Source organism: Mya arenaria, chromosome 4, assembly GCF_026914265.1.
Source record: "Mya arenaria isolate MELC-2E11 chromosome 4, ASM2691426v1".
In the NCBI taxonomy this organism is placed as follows: domain Eukaryota; kingdom Metazoa; phylum Mollusca; class Bivalvia; order Myida; family Myidae; genus Mya; species Mya arenaria.
Window position 1 is genome coordinate 78,844,241 of NC_069125.1, and position 13,267 is coordinate 78,857,507.

At 40.7% G+C, this 13,267-nt stretch overlaps 1 protein-coding gene across 2 annotated transcripts; it reads right to left on the minus strand.

The window, feature by feature from the left end:
- Positions 1 to 614: 614 nt before the first annotated feature.
- On the minus strand, positions 615 to 9,017 carry LOC128231788 (peroxisomal sarcosine oxidase-like). Of its 2 annotated transcripts, none has more exons than XM_052944983.1 (8): positions 8,822 to 9,017; positions 3,362 to 3,513; positions 2,919 to 3,132; positions 2,628 to 2,810; positions 2,110 to 2,259; positions 1,730 to 1,879; positions 1,198 to 1,273; positions 615 to 1,046 (listed from the first exon to the last, which is right to left on the minus strand). In XM_052944983.1, the coding sequence occupies exons 1-8, from the start codon at positions 8,933 to 8,935 to the stop codon at positions 925 to 927; spliced, it is 1,161 nt and encodes a 386-aa protein (XP_052800943.1). In that variant the 5' UTR covers positions 8,936 to 9,017; the 3' UTR covers positions 615 to 924. The 2 variants fall into 2 exon arrangements, with proteins under 2 accessions (XP_052800943.1, XP_052800944.1); XM_052944984.1 differs by lacking the exon at positions 2,110 to 2,259 and adding an exon at positions 2,305 to 2,454 and having other exon boundaries at positions 8,822 to 9,013.
- Positions 9,018 to 13,267: the final 4,250 nt, after the last annotated feature.

Below are 13,267 nucleotides of genomic sequence, written 5' to 3' on the forward strand. Positions count from 1 at the left end.
GACCATTTTATGTTGTCTCCCCTGTACCTTAGACCATTAAATATTGTATCCCCTGTACCTTAGACCATTTTATGTTGCCTCCCCTGTACCTTAGACCATTATATGTTGTCTACACTGTACCTTAGACCATTTTATGCTGTCTCCACTGTACCTTAGACCATTTTATGTTGTCTCCACTGTACCTTAGACCATTTTATGTTGTCTCCACTGTACCTTAGACCATTATATGTTGTCTCCCCTGTACCTTAGACCATTATATGTTGTACCCCCTGTACCTTAGACCATTAAATGTTGTATCCCCTGTACCTTAGACCATTATATGTTGTCTCCACTGTACCTTAGACCATTATATGTTGTCTACACTGTACCTTAGACCATTTTATGCTGTCTCCACTGTACCTTAGACCATTTTATGTTGTCTCCACTGTACCTTAGACCATTATATGTTGTCTCCCTTGTACCTTAGACCATTAAATGTTCATTCGAAGCAAAATATTGCCTTCCGACGTAGCATTTATAACGCAATTTATCACGTGGTATACACACATTGTTGCCTGTTCCCCATGTCCTTATGTCTAGCTTCAACCTAAAACCCCATAACTTGTCTTTACCATACAACATTCTTATGTGTTTTATTTATCTTAAACCTTGAACTCATGTAACCCAGTTTCAAACTTGACATAGTCTTCATAAACACAAACATTCTGACATAGTTTCATGGTTATCAAAGAGAGAATGTAAACGGTGTTATCCTTAAACAAAATAGCAGTATAACAGTAAAAATGGACACATTCTATTAATTCTGCTTAACATTTATGATAATTTATATAATTACTTCTCTATCACATATTAAAAACATTAAATGCCTTCACAAATGCATTTCTAAGAATAAATGGAACGGACTCGGCGTTGGTGTACCGGTATTCATAGTTTGTGTTTGTGGAATCTGGCTAGCCGGAAATGGCTCATGTCGTACTCAGGCGTCTGCCCCGTGGCCAGCTGGGACAGCACCTTGCCCACCACCGGCGACAGCTTGAACCCGTGACCTGAAGAAGATACACAGTCGACTGCAGTTTTCACCAATTGTTCCGGTCACTACTTGGCATTTTAACAATGACAATGACAGTAACAATGAATGACTTACTCAATATTTTAAGGTATGTGGTTATATTCAAATACTTATTTAAGCCATTTTACCTGAGAATCCAGCCGCTATGACAATATTCTTCCATGCTGGGTGGTGGTCCAACACGGGGTCGTGGTCTGGCGTCATCTGCAAACGAGGATATGTGATCACAACGCAACGTGACTGAGGGTCTAATACGTATGTTATTTATTTTTATGTTCCCCACTCGATCAAGGGGTCATGAGTGTGAGCCACACGTGGGTTAGAGGTATGGCACTACTCTCTAGTTTCTATCTAGGAAATGGACTCGAGCGTGAACCATACAGTGTGTGCTGATAGAGCATAGTTAGACCACGACATTAACAAATCACACTATTGTCGTTCTTTTCTACCGCGAGGGCTTTAACGCATACTTGGACCGAGTGCGCATCTGTGAAAAAGCCGGTTATCAGGACTGAATGATTCCCGTTTTCGATCGGTAACGCCCGGTTTTTGCTCGTAAACCCACCTCTAAAACAGACAGAAAACTGATGTTTACGCAATAGTGATATTTAGATGCTGGCCATGTATGCTGCCTACACTATCCGTGGTGACAACGTGTACCGTATATATGCAAGTCTCTGTGACGGCTGGTGTGGGGTCTAGGCCGGGAAAGTTCTGGGCGATGATGGCCCGCATTCGGTCCTCCACCCAGCGGCTGTCCACTGCATCCCGCCTGTCAGGGTCGACGTCCGGTCCTGTGTGCAGGCAGATCTACGACACAAACATGGCATCTACATTCTTTTGTTTTCTCAACAAACCAATTTTAATAGTAAGAAAATAAAAAAATCTGCAATACGTGCCATTCACCATTTTGCTTCCGCATAAATATAACATGCTACTTAAAATTAAATGCTGCCTTTTGTGTTATATCTTTTTTGTACTTTAAGTGTTTCCGTCTAATATGACATTTATCGCGGGAAGCGGGTATATGCTTGGTTTACCTTAACAAGTCCCGGATACTCTACAACAGGCAAACCGTAAATGTGGTGACTCTCGTTCGCGTTCTCCGTTATAATAGTCGGGAACCTAGAGACGTCGAACGTCCGTGAGCAGCCGCGTTCCCTCCAGTAGCACACCAAAGTCCTCGTGGGCTACAAAAACAAGAGGTTTAAGACAGGCGATGGTGGTGACTTTACCTTAACAAGGCCGGGATACTCCTCTGCCGGTAGTCCGTATATGCACTGGTCGCGTTGCGTGGCGTTTTCTGTGATGATGGTCGGGAAGGTGGCAGTGTCGAACCTCCCCGTCTCGTTTGATCGCCAGTAATATACCGCGATCCTCTGGGGCTACAGCAGGATAACTCACGTATAATGTGGGTGAGAACATAACACATCCTTTTGTCAATCCGTGTTGAAATTAATTTCACAACAATATTATATATTTTGAAAGAATAATCATTTCTTGAGTAAAACATTAATTATGAAATATAGCATAGCACTTGAACATGAAAAATGGTTACCTGAAGTGGAATGTCGACACCTATAGTTGGCAGGAAGTTCGCTGCCCAAGGTCCAAGTGCCAGGACGACGCTTCGGCCCCTGAACATCCGGCGGGGAGTGCGGACAGTGACAATTTCGCCCGGAAGTAGCTCTTTCATCGGTTCACCGTCCACCAGCACTCCGCCATAACGTACAAACTGCTTCTGCATTGTTAAAATTAAATTTGATACATGCAAGATATATACTATCAAATGAACATTTTATTCTTCTTTGCAAATGCAGTTAAGGTCTTGAGACCCATTTGTTCCGACCTGGAATGCTTGCAACATCTTGTCTGCCCGCAATACGCCGCCTGTCTTGTCCAGCACGAATGTAAAGTCTTTCGGAAACTCCATTCCCGGGTAGCGCCGCCGCTGCTCTGCCGATCCGAACTTCTCGAACGGAACATTGAACCGTCTTAGGCAGTCCTCTGTCCCCACCGTGAACGGGTCGTCATAACGACCAAACACCAGCGTCCCGCACTTACTGGGGGTGAGGATTTAAAAATAGATTAACCGAAACATATATAAAAAAGTCGCTACATACTACCACACATAATTGTGTTTTAATTAGGTATGCCAAAGTTAAAGACTCCGATGTGTAGGGTCATGTAGTTGATTGGAGTTTCATATATTACAGCCATATATGTCATCACTAAATGAGTATCGCAAATTGACAATGGGAAAGCACCGTTCCAGGGACGGGCTGGCCTCACATGAAGAGTTGTTCCCCGCACTCGGCCTGGAGAACTTCCGTGAGGCGGTAAGCCTCATCCATCATACGCGTGTAGAAGTCCTGAGGTCCGTACGCTTTCCGCGTTATCCGGGACTGGCCATGAGAGCTCCCCCGGCTGTGCGGCAGTGGGAACTGCGAACAGAGAAAATCACCGTAACTACACGTACGAACAGGCGGTCGTTCGAAAACCGGCGGTCAGACGATGTCGAAGTCTAGTCCCGATCATTATTCCTTCTATTTTCATATAAAATATACTGACGCTGGATCGCAAGGTGTAAAAATTGCAATGACAGATTTAAAGAAAATGGAAATGGTGTGAACAACCGATTATCACCGTTTTCGCATGTACTACGCTAATGCTTGATAACGGTACCTTGAGCTGAACGAGCATGGCATTAAAATGGTTAATTACACGGTATATGCAATACTGTTTTTTTCTTCATTGAAAAAATCACTAATGCTCACATATCCATAACAGCAACAATTAATGCAGTGCATTTGTGCAGACAACAGCTTTGGAAAAGTATCTAGTGGTTAAGAGATAGGTAGTTAAAGCGTGTTAGTGTTCGCAGTCACGGGCCGTAATGCTGACAGCACCCATCCACTTCATATTTTAAAGGACTGAAAAAGTCAGGACAAACTTGAACATTAAACATAGAAATCTGTATATCCACTTAAAATCGTACCAACCTTTTTCTCCAATATATATTACTATTACAATTTAAGGTTGAAAGGTGAAGGTACGGAGGGTCCATGGTGTTTTGGAAGAGCTCGTATCTTGGTCACCTTTCAACCCATTATCACCAAATAACTTGCATTCGTCTCAGAACAATATATAGCTTCAGTAAACATACAACAATACATTTGCAACAATAAACTGGACTGTTGATACTAAAGCTTCGGGAGTGGCGAGGTCGACTATTGAACTGGACTGTTGATACTAAAGCTTCGGGAGTGGCGAGGTCGACTATTGAATCTTGTCAACGTAACTGCTACTTTTGTAGCCAATTTTAAACTGCAAAATTATCCTAAACAAAGTGCTCCTTTTAATCTTGATAAGATACACTCAATCGCTCAGATAAGTTTCCCATAGAATGTTAGCATATCAGCTAGCACACATAATGTTACCGAAATGCAGGTAAACTGACAGCAGACTTTCGAATACGGCTACTTGCATCATTGCACTTCTGCCATCTGCCTGATATATGAACGCCTGTCGTGTTAAAAATGCATGTCATAGATAACTATACCCTTCTATTGGTTCATACGCCATCATGAACGTCATTACGCATGTTTTATGGGTACCATCATGGCGATCGGCCTTTTGCACTTTGTAAGGTGTCAATTTTCAACGGATGACTGATTTTTAACATTTAAAACTGACACCGACCGTTAATAAATGACCCTTACTCCAATGAAAAATTGACCCTCGTTGACATCTATCAAGTTGGTATTCAAGATTAAAATTAAGTCAAACCTATGGTCATACTTCAGTTACTGCATTCATTGTATATGTTGGTTTTATACCATGTAATTCGATTAGCTACATCAATTTTAGATCCAATTAATACCAGAATTAACCACCAAAATTCATTGGACATTTAAAAGTATTAAAACATTGAGCATTGGACATCAACATTGAATAATGTGTTGGCACGACATTGGCCATTGAAACATTGAATGTTGTGCTGGCGTGACATTTTTGAATACTTTTGAATGTCCAATATCGTACCCGCTCGACAATCCATTTTTTTGAATGTCCAATGTCGTGCCGGCACGAAAAGAGATAAACCGCACAAACGCATGATACATCTTAAATACGGTCATTAAAATACATATTGGCTCAGTTTGCTCCTTGCGGTCTTTAGTAATACAATACAAAATTACCTTTAAGAAACTTAATCCCGTGAACTACACTACTAAGTTTGATAAACAAATATACATGTATATACACTTGATGCAATCAGTTTCCTTATTTATAAAAGATTGAAATTCTATAGATTACAATGTGCATTATTATTATTATTATTATTATTATTATTATTATTATTATTATTATTATTATTATTATTATTATTACTATTGTTGTTGTTGTTGTTGTTGTTGTTGTTCTTGCTGTTCTTGTTGTTATTACTATACTATTACTATTACTATTACTCTTCGTCAGATTTTGCGTTGAAAATGCATCATCCAATGAGGTCGTATTCTAAGTCAGTTAGATGACCTGAATGTATATCTTAATGATTTAGAAGGGCTCCTTCGCTACGCTCACTCCGCACAATCTTTATTATTAAGATATTGCTTCATGTCATCTAACTATTACATACAACTCTGGCGATTAAAGATGATATATTTAAGAACTTCGTATTATTGCTATTACTGTAAATTTGAATAAAATCTGCATTTACAGTCAATGAAATTGCAAATATGCAATCACTAAGTACTAGGTTTATCATTAAGAATTTCTACTTTCGCGGATGTTTAAAGGTCCGCCCACTGCCACCCATCCGATACACATTTCCTTCGTCATCTTTTGGGATGACAATGAGCCAATAATAATTAAGTTTAAGTCAATAAGATGACCTGCGCTTACTCCGCCCATTCTTAATCATTAAGATATTACTTCATGTCATCTAACTATAACAATACGATAACTAACGAATTGGATTTTGGTATAATTGCAGATTCAAGAGCGACGAAACGCGGTATAAATCTCGCACGATACAAGAAAAAAATACGACACAAAGAAACGAACAGATATACGTTTCTAACCTTTTTGAATTGTTACATCATCATGCAAAGGTATCAGTCTAACTTCAGAACTTCATTGTTAGAGTTCAATCACCTAGTACTGTTATTTGTTTAATACATAAATTATAGTTCATATGCAATGGTGACCTGGATTAATTCAAATAAACGTTGTCCCCCCTTTGATAGGATTTGCCTGTAGTTAAACTTTTTTCTTCTGTTTATTCCATGTTTACAAGTTATACAATAAATAATCTACATGTGCTTTGAAAATTTGATAAGAAGTTCCTTAGAATGTTTTTAGAATGTCCTGTGACATTTCCATTTAGTAAACGAGAGAAAATTCTGTGACCTGGGTTTTTTGATAAAGTTTAGTTTCCTTTAAAGATTTTCAAGTCTTTATACATTTTCATCAGTCACGGCTGGAAAATTTGTACCAACTTGGATTCAATGAAATTATTCTGTGAGGATTTAATACATTTTATTTTTTGTTGTTGTTGGATTAATAACTTAGTTCCGATAAAGCGTGTACTCTAGTTCATGTGGATTAAATTATGTATGGACCAGTTTGTTGCTGGATAAACTCACTCTTAGTAAATACATGTTGATGCTGTTTCATGATTGTTGCTGGTTACTTTTTATCTGTTGCGATTGGTGGTCGTCGCAAAATAAATTCATCAATTGCATAATTTAAGTTATAGTGATGATAACATAGACTTAGCCTTCAAGTTAGAACGATGGTCTAGTTTTACAACCATTAAGTACAATAAATCACACCCGATAAAGGGACACGTTGTAACATTCAGTAAATGATAATTAAAATATAAGTTACAACGTCACACCTAGTGTTATTTTAAAGTAAATGTATACTCCTATCATATTAAAGTGACCGCGCTGACAGTCGAGACTCATCCATACTTAGACACTCGAGACTCGCTAACGCAAAGACTAGAGACTCAATCACACTAAACACTCGAGACTCGTTCACAAAAGACACTCGAGACTCACTTTAACGAAAACACTCAAGACTCACTAGCACGGAGACTCTGGAGACACACTCACACGAAGACACTCGAGTCTCACTCTCACAAAGACACACGAGACTCACTCACACGAAGTGACTCGAGACTCAACTACACGAAGACACTCGAGACTCACTCACACGGAGACACTCGAGACTCAATTGCACAGAGGCACTCAAGACTCACTCTCACCATAATACACTCGAGTTTACTCACATAAAGACACTCGAGTCTGACTCACATGAAGACACTCGAGTTTCACTTATACAAAGACTCGCTCACACCGGAAGACACTCGAGACTCACCCAGACGAAGACACTCGAGTCTCATTATCACAAAGACACACGAGACTCACTCACACAAAGACACTCGAGACTCACTAACATGGAGACACTCGAGACTCACTCACACAAAGACACTCGAGACTCACTAACACGGAGACACTCGAGACTTACTCACACAAAGACACTCGAGACCCACTAACACGGAGACACTCGAGACTCACTCACACAAAGACACTCGAAACTCGCTAACACGGAGACACTCGAGACTCACTCACACGAAGTGACTCGAGACTCACCCACACGAAAAAACTCGAGACTCTCTCACACGGAGGCACTCGAGACTCACTCACACGAAGGCACTCAAGACTCACTCACACGGATACTCGAAAATATCTGAGCGGTAAATGTGTGAGTGGATATAATCTTAAAGCTGCACTCTCACAGATTGAACGTTTGACAACTTTTTTTATTTTTGTCTTGGAACGAGCCAATTTATGCGAAAATGCATGTACACCAGTCATATAAGCATGCTGACAAAAATTAGAAAGCAGATTTTTACCTTTAAGTTAAAAAAATGATGTTTTATGCATTTTTCTTACATCGTTAGTAACGGTTTTAGCCATAAAACATTAATTTTGGAACAGAAAAGTGAAAATCTGCGATCTGATCTTTTAACAGCAGTCTTTTATCACTGAATTGCAGATATTTACGGAAACATTCTCTTATTTCAAGACAAAAAATAAAAAAGTTGTAAAAACGGTAAATCTGTGAGAGTGCAGCTTTAAGATATAGTCTGGTTCCCTGCTTACTGATATTGCATACAGTACGATAACGATAGTGTTAGGGGAAGGAACTCCAGACTACTTTAAGATATAGCTCTATTTGTCGATTCGCTTCAATACTATGAAATTAAAATGCACTTTTACAAAAGTACATTCAAAATCATTATCTGTAGCATTCTACTAAATTAATCGGTTACATTTCATGATATGAAAAGCACACCACATAACGTTACCCAGGTATGTTTAAGATATGACGCAATACGTGAACACAAGCTCAAAATAACCATTTACCTGCATGTCTTGTAACTTAAGTTCTTTGCGGAAATAAAATACCCATGCGTCAGTATTCTGTTTGTAATCGTCAGTAATATTGAACATACTCTGCTTCTCGTGTGGTGCTTCTAGAGCCATCATTTCGTGTAATAAATACCCTTAATCATACTGCTTAACTAAAGGTTAACGGCAGATAAACTACAACAGATATTAATAAACAAAACATGATAGTTCAAATATGCAAAATAAAACACATTCGATCGCTCTAAATAGTGAACTATAGCTTTGCAATATTTATGCAAACTCCGCATAATCTTGACTTGATATTTACCTGGTCCACGAGGAGCACGTGCTTGCCGGACTTGGCAAGGTGATAGGCCGTGGCGGACCCCTCGATCCCCGCCCCCACCACAACCACATCATACACCTCCCGTGAATTCTCCATAACACTAACACAATCCACTGGCTCACATCCACACAAACACACTAGACAATATATGGATGCTGTAAAGCGTCAGATAGATATTTAATGTACTGTAAACGCATATTCCCTATCTGTTAAGTATGTATGACCTTGCTTTACACTGGGACTAAGTAAATATTAACCACGTAATGCATACTTATATCACCTCTCAGCTCTGGTTAGAAATATTTGAAATAACGTGACCTCAATGATCTATGCTTAAGAAGGAACTGTATTGGTATGGCTTTATTCGCGCCGACATTAATAATATTAATCTACACAAAGTCTTCTTGCTGAGGTATAGTGATCGATTGCCCGTCGTCAACGCTGAGGTATCGTGATCGGTCGCTTGTCAAGGCTGTGATATCGTGTTCGGTCGCCAATCGTCAACGTTGAGATATCGTGATCGATCACCCGCCGTCAACGCTGAGGTATCGTTATTGGTCGCCCATCGTTAACGCTGAGATATCGTGATCGGTCGCCCATAGTCAACGCTGAGGTATCGTGATCGATCGCCCGCCGTCAATGCTGAGGTATCGTGCTCGATCGCCCATCGTCAACGCTGAGGTATCGTTATTGGTCGCCCGCCGTCAATGCTGAGGTATCGTGATCGGTCGCTTGTCAAGGCTGTGATATCGTGTTCGGTCGCCAATCGTCAACGTTGAGATATCGTGATCGATCACCCGCCGTCAACGCTGATGTATCGTTATTGGTCGCCCGCCGTCAATGCTGAGGTATCGTGATCGGTCGCCCGCCGTCAACGCTGAGGTATCGTGCTCGATCGCCCATCGTCAACGCTGAGGTATAGTAATCGATACCTGCGCGTTGGCGATGGGCGACCGATTACTATACCCCAGCGTTGGCGATGGGCGACCGATCACGATACCTCAGCGTTGACGACGGGCGACCAATTACTATACCTAAGCGTTGGCGATGGGCGACCGATCACGATACCTCAGCGTTGACGATGGGCGACCAATAACGATACCACAGCGTTGACGACGGGCGACCAATTACTATACCCTAGCGTTGGCGATGGGCGACCGATCACGATACCTCAGCGTTGACGACGGGTGACCGATTACTATACCTCAGCGTTGACTAGGGGCGACCAATGTGATACTCACGCTCGCTCGTCGTTAACATGTTGATTGTAATGGAACGTCGATGCTTACTTGGCTTTAAACACATCATTAGTTCGCTTTGAGCAGGCTGACGACTGCTAGAAAGTTCTCCTTATCTCTCGTGGGGAACACGGACATTGAACTGATAATCGTATTCTAGAAACACATCAGATAGTACGAGGGATTTTAGGCTGTTGGCCGCAAGGCTTGCATACTTTTATAACCGTAAATTGGAATCAACCATCGGCAGATCGACAAAACATTTTAAACATTTGACAAATTAATGCGCACTCAGGCTGATTACCAAGAATTGTTAGAACTGCGTTGGTCAACGACTTAATTTATATTACATTTACATCTAAATTACGCAGTTACCTAGCAATACATTGTATTAAGATACATTGTGTACATCAATATACACAGGGAATTTTACGCGAAGATCCTGTCCTTGTAGAAAAATACCTTAAACATCCTTAAACATAAACTTAATTGACATGTCCAATGCCTTTTGTTGGATCAGTTTAGTTTAGGTAGTAAATTAAATACGACTCAGTCATGGTTAAAGTGTAGAGTAAATTGCCTGAATGCTTTATTCCCGGCAGTGCATTGTTTAAGAAACCAGTTTCATATAAAGTTCCATGCATTAGAGTGGAGCATACTTTAGAAATCATTTGGGTATTCCACGTACTAAATGAATATTTCAAGTGACTGATACATCATGGTTTTGATTTAATTGAATATCAGCATCAAAATCTATAGATATTTGCGAAGGAATTCATGAACATGCATTTTCAATTTTTATATGTGCATTTTTTATACAATTACATTACTAAGTTATTGATTGGTCAGTCTTGCACGAGGATTTCATAATATAGGTGTTAAGTTGCTACCAGTCGTCTTCACACTATATTCGTCGTTAATATATTTTGCATTGAACATGATGCCGCTTGTGAATCATAAAATGCATGCAGACAGGTTTATCATTCATACTATGTGAGCCTACACTTAGCAAATGAGCACAGGTTTCCAGAGTTAACCGTCTTTGGTTTTCCTGGCCAGTCGGTGGCACAGTTCAGGGCCGTACTTAAGTGCTATAGTGGGATTGTTTTTACATATTATCTTATGTGTTTTTTCTTTGCCGGCTGCTCGTCACTCAATAACTGTACGCTGGGGTGATAGGTAATGATACACTGGGGTGATAGGTTATAGGTTATGATACACTGGTGTGATAGGCTATAGGTTATGATACACTGGGGTGATAGGTTATGATACGCTAGAGTGATAGGCTATAATACACTGGGGTGATAGGTTATGCTACGCTGTGGTGATAGGTTATGATACACTGGGATGATAGGTTATGATATACTGGGATGATAGGTTATGATACACTGGGGTGATAGGTTATGATACGCTGGGGTGATAAGTAATGATACGCTAGGGTGAAATGTTATGATACACTGGGGTGATGGGTGATGATACGCTGGGGTGATAGGTTATGATACGCTGGGATGATAGGTTATGATACGCTGTGGTGATAGGTTATGATACGCTAGGGTGATAGGTTATGATACGCTGGGGTGATAGGTTATGATACACTGGGGTGATAGGTTATTATACGCTGGGGTGATAGGTTATGGTACACTGGGGTGGTAGGTAATGATACACTGGTGTGATAGGTTATGATACGCTGGGGTGATAGGTTATAATACGCTGGGGTGATAGGCTATGATACGCTGGGGTGATAGGTTATGATACGCTGTGGTGGTAGATTATGATACGATGGGGTGATAGGTTATAGGTTATGATACACTGGGGTGATAGGTTATAGGTTATGATACACTGGGGTGATAGGTTATAGGTTATGATACACTGGGATGATAGGTTATGATACACTGGGGTGATAGGTTATGATACGCTAGGGTGATAGGTTATGATACGCTGGGGTGATAGGTTATGATACGCTAGGGTGATAGGTTATGATACGCTGGGGTGATAAGTAATGATACGCTAGGGTGAAATGTTATGATACACTGGGGTGATAGGTTATGATACACCGGGGTGATAGGTTATGATACACTGGGGGTGATATGTTATGATACGCTGGGGTGATAGGTTATGATACGCTAGGGTGATAGGTTATGATACGCTAGGGTGATAGGTTATGATACGCTGGGGTGATAGGTGTTGATACACTGGGGTGATAGGTTATGATACGCTGGGGTGATAGGTTATGGTACACAGGGGTGGTAGGTAATGATACACTGGTGTGATAGGTTATGATACGCTGGGGTGGTAGGTTATGATACGCTGGGGTGATAGGTTATGATACGCTGGGGTGATAGGCTATGATACGCTGGGGTGACAGGTTATGATACGCTGTGGTAGATTATGATACGATGGGGTGATAGGTTATAGGTTATGATACACTGGGGTGATAGGTTATAGGTTATGATACACTGGGGTGATAGGTTATGATACGCTAGGGTGCTAGACTATAATACACTGGTGTGATAGGTTATGATAAGCTGGGGTGATAGGTTATGATACACTGGGATGATAGGTTATGATACACTGGGATGATAGGTTATGATACACTGGGGTGATAGGTTATGATACGCAAGGGTGATAGGTTATGATACACTGGGGTGATAGGTTATGATACGCTGGGGTGATGGGTTATGATATGCTGTGGTGATAGGTTATGATACGCTAGGGTGATAGGTTATGATACACTGGGGTGATAGGTTATGATACACCTCTATTTACAGGCGATAAAGTGATTTCAAGAGCGATCACCTGCTGTTTTCAAGATATTTGTTATGTTCAGTTTTTCAATTTAGAATTCTTATCCTGGAAGCCTTCACAGTGGTTTGTTTGTAGATTATGAGATGGGCTTGTTACGGAGATTACAGGGAGATAGCGGGGGAAGGATCTGTTTTGAAAACAAACACGGCTGCTTGGTACCTGTGCTCGGGATTTTAGAGAGTCTGAATCATTACACAGGCGCACATACATTGAGATTATTTGGTAATCAGGCGCGCATATATTTAGATGAAAAGACCAACAAAAGAACACTTAATTGATCACACTAGGTAATATAAAAGAATACCAGTATGTCGAGCAGATTTCCGTGTGAACCGTACACCACAGCAGACACGAACACGACACAATATAATTGAAATTTGAAATA

Coding starts and splice junctions, on each gene's coding strand:
- LOC128231788 (XM_052944983.1), bottom strand. CDS start 8,935: ATGGAGAATTCACGGGAGGTGTATGATGTGGTTGTGGTGGGGGCGGGG. Junction 1,880..2,109: donor AGTATCCGGGACTTGTTAAG/GTAAACCAAGCA, acceptor TTTGTGTCGTAG/ATCTGCCTGCACACAGGACC. Junction 1,047..1,197: donor CATAGCGGCTGGATTCTCAG/GTAAAATGGCTT, acceptor TATCTTCTTCAG/GTCACGGGTTCAAGCTGTCG.